The sequence below is a fragment of the Pleurodeles waltl genome, chromosome 5 (assembly GCF_031143425.1).
Source record: "Pleurodeles waltl isolate 20211129_DDA chromosome 5, aPleWal1.hap1.20221129, whole genome shotgun sequence".
Lineage (NCBI taxonomy): Eukaryota > Metazoa > Chordata > Amphibia > Caudata > Salamandridae > Pleurodeles > Pleurodeles waltl.
In genome coordinates, this window is record NC_090444.1 from 1,855,893,819 (window position 1) to 1,855,912,710 (window position 18,892).

Sequence of the window (18,892 nt, forward strand, 5' to 3'; positions counted from 1 at the left end):
CAGTATGTGGGGGAGGGTTACTTCTCTCCAAGACCTTGGGAGTGGGATAGTCGGGGTGAGTTTGAGGGTGGAGGAGGGCTTGGGCCTCAGGCCTGCACTGTGCTATCAATTGACCTGCTGGATATCAGTTGCACCGCATTACCGTGCTGCATCTGTGTGTGTGAGTGAGGGTGCTCCATACGGACTAGCCTGATACCGGGCATCGGTGCTGAGCGAGTGTATGTGTGTGGACTTACTGTTAGGGATTACATCGGCCAGTTGAGCGGGTTTACACAGTGCTTCCTTGCCAAATGACGATGTTTGACATTGGTTCTACCCGTGCGGCTTTGGCCCACGGTGCTGCGAAAAGTGTTGTAATTACGTGTGTTGCAAATTTCGGAAACCGTTGTGATCTGGGGTGCACCCTTTAACTGTGTGGTATAGTTACCATGGTGGGCCTAGATTGGACAACATTTCACACCACGTGGGGTTGCTGTGGGTGGGGGTGGGCTGAAAGGTAGGATCTCTCCCAAGTGTGCATACTGTGATAAGCCTGACTGCTCAGTTGCAAGCTACCCGAGGGTGAGCGCAGGTTATACAGTAAGTCTAATCACCCACCCCTGTGGGAGTGGTAGGCTCTGCCTGGCTGGGGCATCGCTGCAGAGGACCAGACCGTGCCAGTTCCAACAAAAAATTTACATAAAAAGTCTGGAACAGTCATTCAGACTCCATTTTTCATATTTATTAAAAATCCAATTCATTTGTGAAGTTAGATTTTTTAGATATATTTAGGTAACATTACTTTTAGAAAGTTACTTTTTCCAGCACCAAAGTTTCTGAGGCTAATTTGCCGGTGGCTACCCAGACAGTGCGTATCTTATTGAGGTGTGAAAACTGCTCCCAGAGCAAGATACTAGCTTAGGCCTGGTGACAGGATGGGCTGGGTTGAAGGGTGTGGGGCACATGATCGCTATCACATGAGGAAGGACAGCTGGGGAGGTTCTAGGAACTCTATTAACTAGAAAGGTGCAAAGGTGAGGCCTGTCCATTCATAGTTTAGTGTAAGGAGAGTCCGATCTCAAGGAAAGCCTTTGTTCCCCAGGCCTACACTATCCAGGCTGGCTCCGAACCCATTGGGAGGGAAGCTAACCCCAGATCCAGTTGGGAGTGGGCGCAGGGGTGGGACTTCTCACTTTCCTGGCTACACCTTTGATGGACACAAGGGCTCTTCACAAGGGAGCAGGATTTCCCCATCTTAGGTTTTAGGAGTAAAGTGCCATGTGGTACTGTTTACAGTAGAGAAAACAGGAACTGCTGAAAATTGGGTAAGGTTACCCTGGGAAGTGACTGCCCCATTGTTTAGGTAGAGGCAAGGAGTCACCCCCATCCACTGAATAGTACACCATATACCCTGCACCCCCAGGAACCCTCCACAGAACACTTACTGAACCTACAAAAGATCAGAAGAGGATGGAATCCTGGTTGCTATAACCTGAGAGGAGTCTGGAAGGACTGGATCTGCTACCTCCAAGGTCGGTCGGATGACCTCTTGTGTGGCTACAGGAACACAACAAGAGGCCTTTTTCCTGACCTGACCAGTTGACCAGTGCACCTTTACGTGCACTGGTCCTTGCTGGTGGCCTCCGCTGCACTGAGTCTTGGCCCCCAGCTGCTGCCCAGATGTCATAGGACCCTCAGCTGTGTCTAGCAGGACATTAAACTCTGAAAAGCTGGTATTCTTTGGAACTTCTAAGACCTGCAGAGCATCATCGCACCTAGCAACAAAGGTGTCCGATTTTGATGCAACTTCGCTGGATACATCCTCATGCTAGCCCTGCTGGATGATTCTGAACTCCAAAAAAAGACTATGGGACAGATTTATGATCTGGCGGATGATACAGTTTCTCCACCAAGGAGACGGAGTAAATTACTCCGTTGCCGTCATGGACGTACCGTCCGACAGCTTTACAAAAAAACGCCAAGCAGGCAGCCATTTCTTAAAGCATTGCCAGGAACTACCATTACTGCAGTTCTTGTCAACGCTTGACAGGAGCCCTGTACCAAACTGTTTTGTTTTTTCTCAAAAAGATAAAAAGAAAAAAGAAAATGTTCCCCTCGCAATGTGGGTCCTCTCCCATGATGAGAGGAGCAGTTAGCAATTTTCATGGCCTCTTACCAGCAGGGTTTTCCTTGTGGTGGCAGCAGTGAAAAGTGCCCTGTTCCACCCATCTAAATTAGGTGGGCGGAATTAGAGGTCCGCCTCAGGGGGCCCCTACACCACAGGGCCATCACAGGTGTTTAATATCGGTGAAGACGGAGTAGTCTCCGCCGCGACTGAACCAAAGGTCTGTCCGCATCTAAATTGGTGAGCGGCTCATTATGTTGCTGGTAACATATAAATCAGGTCCTGAGTCGGAAGGCGATATGTGTCAGAGTCACCAGATCCTCAGTAGGAAGCAAAAGGTTAAAAGCCACAAATCAAAATTATATCATATTAATCTTTACTAGACTATGGGGGTCATTCCGACCCCGGCGCCGGGGTCGGCGGGAGCACCGCCAACAAGCTGGCGGTACCCCGCAGGGCATTCTGACCGCGGCGGTTTGGCCGCGGTCAGAACAGGATAACCTGCGGTGTCCCGCCGGTTTTCCGCTGCCCTGGGAATCCCCCATGGCGGCGCAGCTTGCTGCGCCACCATGGGGGATTCCGACCCCCTCACCGCCATCCTGTTCCAGGAACAGGATGGCGGTGAGGGGTGTCATGGGGCCCCTGGGGGCCCCTGCAGTGCCCATGCCAATGGCATGGGCACTGCAGGGGCCCCCGTAAGAGGGCCCCACTTTGAATTTCAGTGTCTGCTTTGCAGACACTGAAATTCACGACGGGTGCCACTGCACCCGTCGCACACCTTCCACTCCGCCGGCTCCATTCGGAGCCGGCTTCCTCGTGGAAGGGTGTTTCCCACTGGGCTGGCGGGCGGCCTTTTGGCAGTCCCCCGCCAGCCCAGTGGGAAACCCAGAATGACCGCTGCGGTGTTCTGACCGCGGGACGGTCTTCTGGCGGTCCCAGCCAGGCCGGCGGGGGTCAGAATGACCCCCTATGATTCTAAGCATTGTCATATTGCAACCACGGATAACTTAAGCATGGACTAATTAACTAGGCCTCAAGACGTCTGGTTACCTGGGAAAAAATTAAGAATGATTAATACAACTTCTCAATAAACCTCTTAATGAAATATTACACATTGACTAGAAACATTCGAACCCTCTAGAATTATGTTTTCAAAATCAAACATAGTCTTTTTGCATGAGGACAAGGAACTAATCCAGAACACTAACACTTGGTTTTTTCTAAAATGCAGAAACATGAATTGCGCACATTGCTGATTTCCACAAGAATATGTAAACGTCATGAAATGGTTGCACACAATGAATATCATGAGTTAAGCACAAGAAATGAATTGCGCGTCTTGCCGATTCGAATGCCACCATGTGAATGCCAAGAAATGGTAGCGCACAATGAATATCATGAGTTAAGCACAAGAAATTAATCATGCATCTTGCTAATTCGAATGCTACCTTGTAAATGCCATGAAATGGTAGCGCACAATGAATATCATGAGTTAAGCACAAGAAATGAATCATGCATCTTGCTAATTCGAATGCTACCTTGTAAATGCCAAGAAATGGTAGCGCACAATGAATATCATGAGTTAAGCACAAGAAATGAATCATGCATCTTGCTAATTCGAATGCTACCTTGTAAATGCCAAGAAATGGTAGCGCACAATGAATATCATGAGTTAAGCACAAGAAATGAATCATGCATCTTGCTAATTCGAATGCTACCTTGTAAATGCCAAGAAATGGTAGCGCACAATGAATATCATGAGTTAAGCACAAGAAATGAATCATGCATCTTGCTAATTCGAATGCTACCTTGTAAATGCCATGAAATGGTAGCGCACAATGAATATCATGAGTTAAGCACAAGAAATTAATCATGCATCTTGCTAATTCGAATGCTACCTTGTAAATGCCATGAAATGGTAGCGCACAATGAATATCATGAGTTAAGCACAAGAAATGAATCATGCATCTTGCTAATTCGAATGCTACCTTGTAAATGCCAAGAAATGGTAGCGCACAATGAATATCATGAGTTAAGCACAAGAAATGAATCATGCATCTTGCTAATTCGAATGCTACCTTGTAAATGCCATGAAATGGTAGCGCACAATGAATATCATGAGTTAAGCACAAGAAATGAATCATGCATCTTGCTAATTCGAATGCTACCTTGTAAATGCCAAGAAATGGTAGCGCACAATGAATATCATGAGTTAAGCAAAAGAAATGAATCATGCATCTTGCTAATTCGAATGCTACCTTGTAAATGCCAAGAAATGGTAGCGCACAATGAATATCATGAGTTAAGCACAAGAAATGAATCATGCATCTTGCTAATTCGAATGCTACCTTGTAAATGCCAAGAAATGGTAGCGCACAATGAATATCATGAGTTAAGCACACGAAATGAATCATGCATCTTGCTAATTCGAATGCTACCTTGTAAATGCCAAGAAATGGTAGCGCACAATGAATATCATGAGTTAAGCACACGAAATGAATCATGCATCTTGCTAATTCGAATGCTACCTTGTAAATGCCATGAAATGGTAGCGCACAATGAATATCATGAGTTAAGCACAAGAAATGAATCATGCATCTTGCTAATTCGAATGCTACCTTGTAAATGCCAAGAAATGGTAGCGCACAATGAATATCATGAGTTAAGCACAAGAAATGAATCATGCATCTTGCTAATTCGAATGCTACCTTGTAAATGCCAAGAAATGGTAGCGCACAATGAATATCATGAGTTAAGCACAAGAAATGAATCATGCATCTTGCTAATTCGAATGCTACCTTGTAAATGCCAAGAAATGGTAGCGCGCAATGAACCATGCGAGGTAAAATCCTTTATCCTGAAAATTAGGCCTAAGAACTCAAAAACCTTCGAGAACGGGATCGGGGGCCTAACCTGACCTCCGTCTTACCGCCCAGATCAAGGATCACCAGCACAATGAAGGGCAAGGCCTGGAGGATAAAAGTAGGCCTCTGGAACAGGAGCTCAGGAAGTTGCTGCTGCTCTGCACCGGGACCTCTGAATAGTGAGCACGTGGAGCTGGGCTGGCTCCCTTATACAGAGTCTTGGCCCAGCCCACCAACCACACCCAGTCATGCTGCAGAGGAAGCTTCTAGAAGGCCCTGGAAAGGGACCACACCCTGACACACTCTGAAAGCCTGCAGCAGTACATTGCAAATGAACAGTATTTATATGCACCTTGAACATAAGTCTTCAGGATTAAACTCTGCAATGCAAAAGGTTAAACAACAGCACATCAGCATAATGCATGTATTACGGTATCTTGGAAGTGCTGGGTTTTTGCATTCCAGTCGCCCGTAGAGCGCCCACTGCCCTGATGTTAACAATATGTTTGACCGGGATGAACCCACTTGGTGTATCCAACTCGCGATCCAACAAGCTCAGCCTCAAATCACACCTCGATCCCTGTCCACAGTGTCCATCATTGGCACTTAGTGCTATTTTCACTTAAGTCTTTAAAAGTTCATATCTCTAATTGACTTTGGCCCTCATTACAACCCTGGCGGTTGGCGGAGAAGCGGCGGTCTTACCGCCAACAGGCTCCTTCAACCTACACCTTCAACCTACCAACTCTAACCACATCGCTTTCAAGGATGCCATTCGCAAACATCACCAACTGATCCACACCACCAAAAGGACCCACTTCAAAAACCACATTGACACCAGCGCTCACAACAGTAAAGAGCTCTTCGGCATCATCAATGAGCTCTCCACTCCCAGGACCTGCTCCAACGAACCCCCGCCATCACAGGAGTTCTGCAACTTACTCGCAACCCACTTCCGTCGAAAGATAGAAGAAATCCACAACAGCTTCAACCCTCAGACCTACCAGCTGACTACAAACACCCACGAACCCAATGCTCCAAGCAACACCCACTTCCTCCACACCTGGACCCCCGTCAACATAGAAGACACCGCCAACACCATGGCCTCCATCCACTCCGGATCACCATCGGACCCCTGCCCACACCATATCTTCAATAAAGCAAACATCATCATCGCCCCCCCACCTCTGCAAAACCATCAACAGCTCCTTCGAGTCAGCCACCTTCCCAGAAAGATGGAAGCATGCAGAAATCAACGCCCTGCTGAAGAAGCCAAAGGCAGACCCAGATTACCCCAAAAACTACCGGCTGATCTCCCTCCTCCCCTTCTCAGCCGAGGTCATCGAAAAAATCGTGATCAGCCAATTATCCCGGTTCCTGGAAGACAGCAAGACACTCAACACCTCCCAATCCGGATTCTGCAAAAACCACAGCACTGAGACCGCACTCATTGCTGCTACAGACGACATCAGGACCATGCTCGACGAAGGAGAAACAGCAGCACTCATCCTCCTGTACCTCTCCGCAGCCTTCGACACGGTATGTCATCACACTCTCCACACACGCCTCCACAACGCTGGAATCCGCGACAAGGTACTCAACTGTATCTCGTCATTTCTCGCAGGCAGAACCCAGAGAGTCTGCCTTCCACCGTTCCTGTCAGAAGCCTCCAGAATCATCTGTGGCGTCCCCCAAGTATCATTGCTCAGCCCCACGCTCTTCAACGTTTACATGGCCCCACTCGCCAACATCGCACAAACCCACCACATCAACATAGTTTCCTACGCAGACGACACTCAGCTCATCCTCTCCCTCACGAAAGACCCTACAACTGCAAAGAGCAACCTCCACAACGGACTTCACGCCATCGCCAGCTGGATGGAATCAAGCCGCCTCAAGTTAAACACAGACAAGACAGAAATCCTCATCTTTGGCACCAACCCCTCAGCATAGAACGACTCCTGTTGGCCCACCTCCCTAGGATCCGCACCCTCACCCACCACGCACGGAACCTGGTATTCATCTTGGACTCCACACTCCGCATGACTCAGCAGGTCAATGCCATCTCCTCTTCCTGCTACAACACTCTCTGCATGCTCCGCAAGATCTTCAAGTGGATCCCCATCTAAACCAGGAAAACCGTCACCCACGCCTTGGTCAGCAGCCGACTGAACTACGGAAACGCCCTATATGCAGGAATAACAAATAAACTCCAAACAAAGCTGCAAAGAATCCAGAACGCATCGGCCCGCCTCATTCTAGACGTCCCACGCCGCAAGCACATCTCCCCCCACCTCAGAGACCTACACTGGCTACCAGTATCAAAGAGGATCACCTTCAAACTCCTCATCCACGCACACAAAGCCCTCCACGACACAGGTCCAGCCTACTCAACGACAGACTCACCTTCCACACCCCCACCGGCAATCTTTGCTCCGCCAGCCTCGTCCTCGCCTCCGCCCCCGCACCCGCCACACCACCGCCGGAGGAAGATCCTTCTCTCACCTAGCCGCCAAGACCTGGAACTCCCTACCGCTCCACCTTCGCCAGACCCAAGACCTCTTGACATTCAGGAAACGCCTCAAGACATGGCTTTACGACCAGTAGCTCCCCCCCCCCCAGTGCCTTGCGACCCTAACGGGTGAGTAGTGCGCTTTATAAATCCTTTGATTGATTGATTGATTGATTTAAATGGCAAATGTGTTGTCAGTAAGTGACAGTGTGCTAACACGCCATGCTTTATTAATATGTTTGTGACATTGTGCTCCAAATTGCACCACTGGCTACATACCACATGCTTATCACTCTCCTGATGAATGGGCGTGGCTCATTTGATACACTTTGTGTGAGGCTTGGATTTTCACAATCCCTAGGACCAGTGGCGTAACAAAACTTGAGGGTGCCACCTTACAACATACATGGAGGAGCCCCCTCTGGACTTACTCAGGAGCTCTCAGGTCCGGGTTCTGTGCTGAGGGGACCCATGGGGGGCACCTGGAGCTCGGGGGACACCCCACACTGCGGGGCGGTGGGGGCCCCTGTTACGCCACTGCCTAGGACTTCCGTGATGTAACACTGATGGCTGCACCCCCCACTATGAACATTTTTCCAGGACCACTGGCTAGCCAGATCTCTGCTCACCCCTGCCCCCCCACACATACACACACTCTTCACCACCACATTAATTCTCACAAGGTCACGGATTGGACAGCCTCCTGCCACAACCAGCAGAAGAAGCAGGACCGAGAACATAAAAGAGTCATCACCAACACAAGGAAGGGTCATGCAGAGGTATTCAGAGCTGCGAATGTGACAAAACGTATTAAAAAAATTAAATCTCTCACACTTCCTCATTCATCACACCGCTAGCTGCATGAAAACACTCCCTAAAAAGGCTGAAAACAAATACTACACACCCCCAACCACACACCATCAGGGTGCAGAGGGTACCGCATGGCAAGTGCTTCAGTGATGCGCCACATATAGGAGTAGTAGGCGCTTTCCAAATACTATAATCAGGGCCATTTGAAGTATGTGATTGTGTGGCCGCTGCAATTTTTGCATAATTATAGATTTGCTGCATTTGCCACATAATCATCATTAGCCACACAAACGCTAAAAACTTAGTGAAAATGCAGCGGCACGTGTTAACACGCAGTGGAAGGCCCTTTGCAAAGCTTGACTGGCTGCCTTTGTGTAGCTTATTTCTATATTCGGGCATTAAACTGGTACTAATGAGGTACAACTAATGCCCAGGCAGTGTTAACAAGTTTAACAACGTTTGCGCTATTAACGTGGTAAACTTCTAACCGGACATTTCTTGCCACATAAATTGAAAATGAAAAGTAAAACAGTTGACATAAGAGAGCCGATTCAAAGTGCCACAACGCCATGAGCACAAAGGAGAGACACAAAAGGAAAAAGAAGTTCGCTCGCAGTCAAACGTATCAGCAAATATGCAATTATCTGTGTAGCCGGGTCTGTGTCCAAGGTGGAAGCAAAACCGCCCCAAGGGGGACAAACATAAAGCATTTACCAATGTCAAGTGATTTTTGAAAGGCAAGCCCACGAACGAGTGAAAGTGATGAACACACGGTGGGCGTGGTTAACAACCCAAATAAATACCAAGACGTCAGAACAGCAGCACTTGTGGCCTCAACCTAAAAATGACTAAATAAGGAAGTAATACTGTCACAAAATGCACTGCATATTTTGTCTTTTCTTGCCACATAATTTACTCGGCCTTGTCACATAATGTGACCCTCCCCTGACGCATAATTCCAGTGGCCCTGGCTATAAAACTCAGCTGCCCCAAACACAAGTCTCAGGCCCAACCCCTATTCCATACCCGGACACACTAGGGCCTGAATTTATACTTTTTGGTGAAAAACTGCATGAATGCAGTTTTGCACCCAAAAGTATAGCGTCAGCGCCATTCTTGAGTGCCAAATTAATGGAATGGAGCAAGCCGGCGCTCAGCTTGGGCTAGCATCAACTAAATAGACGCTAGCTGTGTCGGGGTGGCAGTAGGTTAGGAGGAAGTTGTGCCCCAAAAAATGATGTTAGCCTGGTTAGAGGCAAACAAAATGGCTCCAACCAGACTAGCGCCATTTCCTGGCGCACAACCACTAAAAACATGACTCCTGCCTTAGTAAAGACAGAAGTCAAGACCACCACCCCAATGGCCAGCACATTGCACCCTGTGCCATGCAAGGGGCCCCAAGTTAGGTCCCCCGATGGCACTTTAAAAATATAAAATAAAGCATACTTACCAATACTTACCCTACTTACCTGGGATGGGGTCCCCCATCCTCTGGTGTCCCTCTGGTGTGGGTGTGAGTGGGGTTGTTCCTGGGGCTTGGGGAGGGCACCTGTGGACCCATTCCACGGTGTCTGACCATGGAATTGAGTCCACACGTCCCCTAATGCCCAGGCCTTAATTAAGGGTGCAAGGCAAGCTTAGCACCATTATTTAGCCCCTCCTCCCACCCGTGCGTCATTTTAGTAGGGGGGGAATAAATATGTGGCTATGGGAACACCTACCTTGCATCTCATTGACGCAAGGTAGGTTCACACAATAAAAAAATGGTGCAAACTCCTATATTTTGCCGTTAGATGGGTCTAATGTCAAAATATAAATATGGAGTTGATTTAGCGCCGTATTTGCGTCTAAAAAAAAGACGCAAATTCGGCGCAAACAGAGTATAAATATGCCCCTAAAGACCATTGTATTTTCTAAATTCGCGCCGATTATGCGTCAAAAAACGACGCAAATGCGGCGCTAAAAAAAAGTATAAATATGGGCCCTCATGAGCCACAAGAGCTGCCGACGGTCACAGGGTGGGTGTGAAGGAGGGAGGCGCTGTGATTGAGTGTAAGTGAAGACAAGCGCGTCCTGCCAGGTGACTAATGCTGACCGTGCAACGTGATAGCCCTTCCAGTGCCAAGAAGCCCTGAGTGGAATTTTAAGGAGTCATTTGATGACTGGAGACAGGACAGTGTTGAAATATTGATGGGGGGGGCGAGCTGGGGCCTCCTTCGGAGCAGAGCACCGAGGCAGAGAGGGCTCAAGGAGTCCAGCGCCCCCTACCCAGGGGCCTGCAGGAGCCGTAGCTTTATAGAAGAGAAGCGCCCGCATGTAGCACACACACCTTTAAAGAGCTAAGAGGCGCTAGGTGCTTTTAATAGTAAAGAGACGCACGTAACATATTCCTCTCGCCTCGGTAGTGCGCAGACCCCTGTCCGTCCAAAAAATACACCAAACCCTGTGTGTTCCTTCCGAGGGAAGCAAGCGCCTTGAGGTAGTACCCTTCGCCAGATGCACTCTGCGTGAGTCATCCCTCTTCATTTATACATTCAATATTACATCAGTGCAAAATTTCACAGAGTTCATTCGTTTATTTAAGCGTTCATCCATTTATTATCTAATCACTAGTTTTCATTCGGTATTAAGTATTCGATTTCATTCGTTCATCTATTCAGTCTGGATTGCATGGTCCTGCGCCCTGCTATGTCTAGCTCCATCATTGAGCCCCTTTCTTTCTTTACGTAATTTCCGGGTTTTATCTTCCCGCTTACTTTATTGTTCATAGTTTCGTTCAATCCCCCATCTCATAATTCGTTCATCAACCCATTCATTCATGTATTTAATCAGTGCCCCCCCAACCAGTTATGTCTTTGCATACAGGGACTTTTGGGGTCACACTGCACACTCCGAGTATGGGCCCAGACCCCCCAGCATGTACACGGTTTGGGGTACATCTCCAGATGTGCTGAACGCTCCCCATTTGTTAACACAGCATGCACTGTGCCAGGCTCACCCCTGCCCACGTGGTGCCAATGCCAGCCCCCCCCCCCCCTCCGGCACCCCCTGCTGTACATACCTGTCAGCTCCCCGCCTCCCCACGCTGCCCCCTCCGGGCTCCTCATCTTCCTCGGGCGCGAAGTAAGAGGCTGGCACGCAGCACCTGCAAGAGAGGGCACAGCGGGCCATTATCACCACAGGGCAGCTGAGTGGGCAAAGCGCTGCTGCAGAGATCGCAGGGTGACCCAGAGGTCTGGGGTTCCCTTTCAAACCCCAGGAGGAAAAGTCAGGACTTGGGTCCCAGTCTGGGGGCGCAATGGCTCGATTTCAAATTCAGCCGGCGAGATAGCTCGGAAGGTTGGGGCACTTACTGCAGAGACCTCTGGGCACGAGTGGCCCCCAGGCCGGGGTACCGCTTTCAAACCCCAGTGCACCGATGACAAGGTCTGCGAGCAGCAGTGTTTGCGAGTTATTTGAAATTTAAACCGTTCCTCCGAGTCAAACTACATGATACCTTAACTGAGACCAACAGAAAGTTACGTATTATATATTAGGAAACCCCGCCGAGTCCTGCGTTTAAAGGGCTACAACTGCCTGGAATAAGAAATGCATGTTGACTAGATCTATGATAAAGCTACGACCCTGCCCTGCTGACTCTGCCCCAGCCCCCAAGACACACACCTTCCCAAGGCAGTGTGTCTGGCAGCCAGTCTGTGGGGGTGAGCGGCTCCTGCGACTGCAGGGAGCACTTCACGGGGCGCTGCGGGTGATGGAGCAAGGGTTGTCTCAGGGGTACTGGAGAACGGTGCATGGGTGCTGCAGGGAACTGTGCATGAGCGCTGCAGGGACTGGAGCATGGGCGCTGCAGGGAACGGAGCAAGGGGTGTCACAGGGGCACTGCTGGGAGCGGTGCATGGGCGCTGCAGGGAACGGTGCATGGGAGGTGCAGGGAACGGTGCATGGGAGGTGCAGGGAATGCGGCACGGGGTGTCACAGGGGCGCTGCTGGGAACGGTGCATGGGCGCTGCAGGGAACTGTGCATGGGCGCTGCAGGGACTGGAGCATGGGTGCTGCAAGAAATGCAGCAAGGGGTGTCACCGGGGCGCTGCTGGGAACGGTGCATGGGCGCTGCAGGGAATGCAGCAAGGGGTGTCACAGGGGCACTGCTGGGAACGGGGCACAGGAGGTGCAGGGAATGCAGCAAGGGGTGTCACAGGGGCGCTGCTGGGAACAGTGCATGGGCGCTGCAGGGAATGCAGCAAGGGGTGTCACAGGGGCGCTGCTGGGAACGATGCACAGGAGATGCAGGGACTGGAGCAAGGGGTGTCACAGAGGTACTGGGGGAATGGTGCATGAGTGCTGCAGGGACTGGTGCATGAGTGCTGCAGGGACTGGAGGGGTGTCACAGAGGTCCTGGGGGAACAGTGCATGGGTGCTGCAGGCACTGGTGCATGAGTGCTGCAGGGGCTGGAGCAAGCGGTGTCACAGAGGTCCTGGGGGAACGGTGCATGGGTGCTGCACAGAATGGAGCTAGTGGCGTTGCTCAGGTGCTGCGGGGAATTGTGCATGGAGTGTTGCAGGCAGGAGCGCTCCCTGCATGAGATCCTCACCCCCTCATGGACGCAGCCCATCTGCAGGGTTTCTCCGCCCTCCCTGCTCCTGCAGGAGCCGCCTTGTCTCTGCTCCGTGGCTCCTCAGACTTCACCTGGTCTGGGAGGCAGCATCAGGTGACGCCCTGCAGCCCCCCCTCCTCACCAACCTCTGGTGTCACATTTAAGGCATTGATGCATTTTACATTAGTGTGAGTTTCATAAAGTTTGGGGCTGTTGATAGCAGAGGTGTTCGAAGGTGAACAACGACCCCACTCTCCTGTCTCAGCCTAGCAGTGATGGACAGCAGAACCCCTGGGAACCCCTAAACTTCTGAGACCCCAGAAAACTGGACAGGGGAACAGAAAGTCATCCGTGCAGAGGGTGTTTGGAGTCAGAAAGCACGCGCTAGCCACATTGGCAGGACATGCAGCTGTAAAAACCCAAACTGTAATGTGCCAAAGTGACGTGGCGCTTCAGAACGTGCACAAGGACGTCATTTAGGGATCGCCAGAGGTCGTAGTTGCCACCCCTGGCTGGCCTCTCGTGACTCCTGCCATGTCTGACAATGAAAGCGTGATCACTTGCTGATTCTATGGGCCTGATTTCAGAAGGCCTAGCGCCTCCTGGCGTAACATTTTACGCTAATGTGGTTCAAGGAGGCAAGTTTCACCGCACCATGGTGCATATTTATACTTTTTGACGCAAAACTACCCGAACGCAGTTTTGTGTAACAAAGTTTACCGCCGGCTTGCATCATTCCTGAGCACCAGCCGGGAGCCATATTTATGGAATGCGCAAGACGGCGCAAATCTTGGGCTAGGGTCTAAAAAAAAAGACGCTAGCTGGGTGGGGGTGGCGGTATTGGAAAAGGAGGTTGGGCGTCAGAAAATGATGCAAGGCTGGTTAGAGGCAAAATAAATGCAGCTAACCAGCCGTGCTTCATTTTCTGACACACAATCACCCAAAAAATGAATCCTGTCTTATTGAAGACAGGAGTCATGCCCACCACCCCAATGGCCAGCCCAGGGGATCAGTGTCCCCTGGGCAAGGCCATTCTACCCAGTCCCAGGCAAGGGGCCCATGTTAGGGGCCCCCAAGTGCAAAAAAATAAAAAAATAAATACTTACCTGAACTTACCTGGGATGGAGTCCCTCATCCTGTGGTGTCCCTCTGGTGTTGGTGGGGGTGTTGCTGGGGCTTGGGGTGGGCATCTGTGGGCCCATTCCATGGTGTTTCACCATGGAAATGGGTTCACATGTCTCTTAACGCCTGATCAGACCCAGGCGTTAAATAATGTCGCTAAGCAGGCTTAGCGCCATTATTTGGCTTCTCTTACTCTGTGTGCATTGTTTTTGCACAGGAGTATAAATATGTCGCTAGGGGAGTAGCGCCATTTTTAGGACGGGAACGCGTACCATGCATCTCATTGACGCAAGGAGGTTTCACACATCCTAAAAATGGTGCTAACTCCAATATTTTGACGCTAGACAGGTCTAGCGTCAAAATATAAATATGGAGTTAAATTTTGCGCCGCATTTTCGTAGAAAAAAATTATGCAAATGCGTCACAGAATATAAATATGCCCCCATATTTACAAAGTGGTGAAATGCATGCATTGCACCACTTTGTGACCCCTTCCGCCACATTATGCCTGCGCCAGGCGTAATGGGCCAGATTTACAAGGCCCTATCGCCACTGGAGCATCACTTTTTGTAACGCTCCGGTGGCGCAATGCTCTGCGCCTTATTTACAAGGTGGCCGTAAGCCACTTTTTGTGGCTTAACGCAACCTTGTAAATACGCCCCCTTCACACGCAGCACTTAGCGTGGAAGGGCCGTGCAAAGGGTGTTGCTGTGGGTGTGCTACAGCAATACCCATTGCATTTTGACGCTGCCTCAGATTTATGAGTTTTTGTGACCCAGAGACAGCACCAAAATCTAACGCGAGCCTGGGGTGGCATTAGAGTGGCGCAACGAGGAGAAATGCTTTCATTTCTCCTCGTTTTTTGGTCTTTCTATGTGTGCAGCATTCTGCAGCACACATATAAAGAGCAAATTGCCATTTAAGATTGTTTTTGTGCAGGAAGGTAGTCCTTCCTGCACAAAAACAATCTCCCTCTCAACGCAGTCATCCTCACACCATGGCTCAAGGGTGGCTGTGTTGGCACGCAGCAGCAAATTTAGCGCCGGCGCTGGGGTAAACAGAGGTGTGCCGTATTCTAGTAAATACGGTGCATCCCTGCATTTTGAAAATGACGGTGTGCGGTGCTGTCGAATTTGGCGCTGTGTCAAGCACCGTCATTTTCTTGTAAATCTGTCCGAATGTATCCAAGAGGGGCGTTCCGGCGCTAGGAGACCCACAAAAAGGGTGCAGTGAAATCTACAAGATTTCAGTGCACCATTTTTGGCGTCATTTTTAACGCCTGCTTAGAGCAGGCGTGAAAATGGCACACCCACTGTAATCAATGGACCTCCTTGCACGTTGCTACACAAGCATCAACATTTTTGACGCTAGTGTGGCAAAGCACCACAATAGCGTAAAAAATGTTCACGCTATTTTCCTAACTACTGCCATGGTGCACCGTATGTTAAATACGACACAACCATGGTGTTGTTAGGAGGCGGTAGGCAGGCACAAGAAAAGTGGAGCATCAGAGCTGATGTGCCAGTTTTTCATTAATCTGGGCCTATCAGTGTTGCATGAAATGTCTTCGCACACAACATTGCTATTTTCTGATTCCATGGTATGGGACCGAGACGTTTAACTCTCCTTCTCCTAAAGGTGGTTTCCTAGTGATGAGAAGATTACATGACACAATACACAGATGGTATGTTGTGTTTGTTGCTATGTTCTCTCATCCAGGTACCATGACCCTGCTTGGGACTGAATAAGGCAGGTTAGCGTACTCCTTGTGCATGCAAGTATTACCACTGCATGTTTTGTGTATTCATTTTAGACTGGGTGTACGTTGTCGCCGGGGCAACGCCGTATACAGACGTCCTGATGAAAGCCCGGGACCGGTTAGGCCATGGATAGGGGCTGAAACATGTCAACGCTTAAGAGAGGGTCTTAGGACCATAATATGCTAGAAGTTCCCTCAAGGTGACTTTAACCCATACCCTTGCTGACTGCGAATAAACAGACACCTTTGGCCAGCGCAAGGTATTTTCATTTCTGTAACCTCCCCCGGTAGGAACAATATCAAAAGTGCTCCCTGGAATACGGTTGAGCCCACCCAGGCTTTTGGGGGCTGGGTGGACCCGATGATGAAGCATGCAGGTACTAGCGTGAGTGGGGGTCCCTTACAAAAAGTAAAGGATTATTTTATTTTGAATTGATACCAGGATCTTGCTTTAGAAAGGAGTCGCAGAATTCTCAGCAGGGAACACGCTGTTTTGTGAACTGTCTTTGCAGCCCCTGCCCTCAGAGGTGCCAAAATCATTGCCAGGATCACAGGGCAGCTCCTCCTTATGGATGTCGGCTGGTGCTCCACTCTCTTTGTTTTCTCTCAAATTTGTAATGACATTAATAGTAAACAATCTTTCATTATTCACCCATAGTGTAATACAAAATTGAATGCAGTTAGGTGTAATATGGCCTTCCCTGGCAGCTGCAATAAGCAAAGACATGCTTTTAAATGTATGATGTGTACATGCTTGCAGGTGAGTGTGTGTGTTCATATGAGTGAGTGATTGTGTGTAAGTGTGAATGTGTAAGCATGTGTGTGTGAGTGAAAATGAATGTTAGGGGCGTGTGATATCACTTTCGCTACCCCTAGCATTTTGGTGAATTGTTCATGAATGTGCAGCTGGCAATTTTTTGCACATCTTGAGGAGAAGGGGGTTGCTGAAAGCCTCGTCCCACCACTGATTTACAAGGTGAATCCAGGTTTGTGACCACATGCAAATTATTGAAGGTTGATTCTGTTAAGCCATTTTCTTCTAAATTGGATAGCAAAGTTTCCTATGAGAATTAATATGGGAAAACACACTTTTGGGACCCTCTCCCATTTTTCGTGAGCACCGCTTGACATCAGTGAAACCTTTTCATGAAGGAACTGAAATAGATGAATTTTTTTGGAAAGATTTGTGCCAATTCATCAAATGGCACCAACGTTAATGGCAAAATAAAAACACCTCTTCCTATGCAAACTCTGATCTAACTATAACTACACATAGGTGACAGCCCCTGTGTGTATGAATATATATATATTTTTTGCAACACCTCCCACAATTGGTTAACGTATGTTGATGACATGTTTTTGATATTGGATGCTCACAAGGCGAAATCGGGGGATTTTGTGAGTAAATTACAGCTCAAAAATCTCAACTTTAGTTTCAGTTACAAGATCAGCAGAGAATGTACAGATTATCTTGGTATCCATCTTATGGTGGGTGAGGGACAGCTCTCTTAGAAAGAAGATAGCTGCAACATGCCAGTGGCTATCATCCTACAAGTTTGGAATGAAGCATCCAATTTGGAGAGTAGCTCGGTGCCAAAAGAAATTGCTCCACCAAAGAAGTATATGAGACCAAGAAGATTAATATGTTAAGTACATTCCAGGACAGCGCTATCCCCATCGTGTACTTAAAACAGCACAAGATAAGATAGCATTGATGAAACAAAATTACTTAATTTTCAACAAGAAGCACAAGGATTTGCCTGCTAATCAGATCAGGTTCATTACGGCCTATAATATCACATCTACTAACATTAGACAAGCAATGAAGAAACTCCGGGGTATCCTGAGAGGATCCAGTACTGAAATCAGTGGCGGGACCCCACACAGGTGTAACATAGAGGACAGCACAAGCACTGAAAGACACATGGACATATAGTCATTTACAAAAACCCATCAAGGATGTATGGTTAAATAGCAGAGGTGGTTTCCGCAAGTGTGGGAAAGGTAAAGCATGTAAGCATAGCACAAACTACAGAACATATAGACTACATATTGGGAGTGAGAGAACCATTTAACGGTTTATCATATGCAGAAAGGGATATTGTGTCTACATGTTGGAATGCCCATGTGACTAATGTTACATGGGTAGCACAACTTTCCCACTAAAGAACAGAATACTTGAACATAGTCGTGCCTTTTATATCATGATATAACATATTCAATTGCAAGACATTCCAAGAAGGAACATGATAGTAACCCTGACCTGAAATGTTTTGGTACTGACAGGATTGACAAACCACCAAGAGGTGGGGACAGAGAGAATTTGTTTTGTATCTCTGAATCACGTTTCATCTTTGACCTGGATACTAGATTCCTAGAGGTTTGAATATTGATGAGGAATTTGCTATACATCTGTATTCAGGAACTGCCCTTCCTGGTCTGGACACACGATCTACAATATGTGTCTTGGCTCCACATTTGTTATGCAATGGAATATGCTCTTTTTCTCATTTCATATGCACTCTATTGCCTTGGTGCCTTACTGTCTCTATTAATATATTTCCTTAGTTGACTTTTTTTGTAAGGGTTGGGTGAAGCAATGCATCTGCAGAGGTAATTTAATATATATATGTGTTGTGTGTATATACATATATATATATTTTTTTTTAATTCTTCCATATTTATGTATGTGATTTCATATGTGACCATCTTTGACAGATCTCTTGGGCATTGATTGATGTACATACACATTTAGGCCAAATCTCTTATTGAATATGACATATGAAATTATCAGTTTCTACGGATTAGATTTTTACCCACTTGGGCGGGATAACTTTGTATGTCATAGGAGGTCTGCAATAATCATTCTAGCAGAGTGTATAATGATTTAAAATTGTACTCTTATCTTGCCCACTTGGACAGGATAATTATGTTATTTTTAGAAGATCTGTAGTAACCATTCTAGCAGAATATATAATTGTTTCGAATTGCCTTTTTCTAACAGATGCTCAATCCATTCGTATTGTTCTTTTTTCCTGTCCATAACCCAAGCGGGATCATTAAAAATAGGAATTAGGAGAATGTGCATAAGCCACGGGTTGCTATGGATTGTTGGATTACAAATGT

The 18,892-nt window shown here is 48.1% G+C and overlaps 1 protein-coding gene across 1 annotated transcript in view; it reads right to left on the minus strand.

Moving 5' to 3' along the window:
- Window positions 1-18,892, minus strand: part of LOC138296879 (regulator of G-protein signaling 22-like) — a 396,955-nt gene that overhangs the window by 69,638 nt on the left and 308,425 nt on the right. Inside the window, exon 15 of the mRNA XM_069236373.1 lies at window positions 11,352-11,435. Coding sequence (XP_069092474.1) covers window positions 11,352-11,435 — 84 coding nt within the window. The remainder of the gene's footprint in view (window positions 1-11,351; window positions 11,436-18,892) is intronic.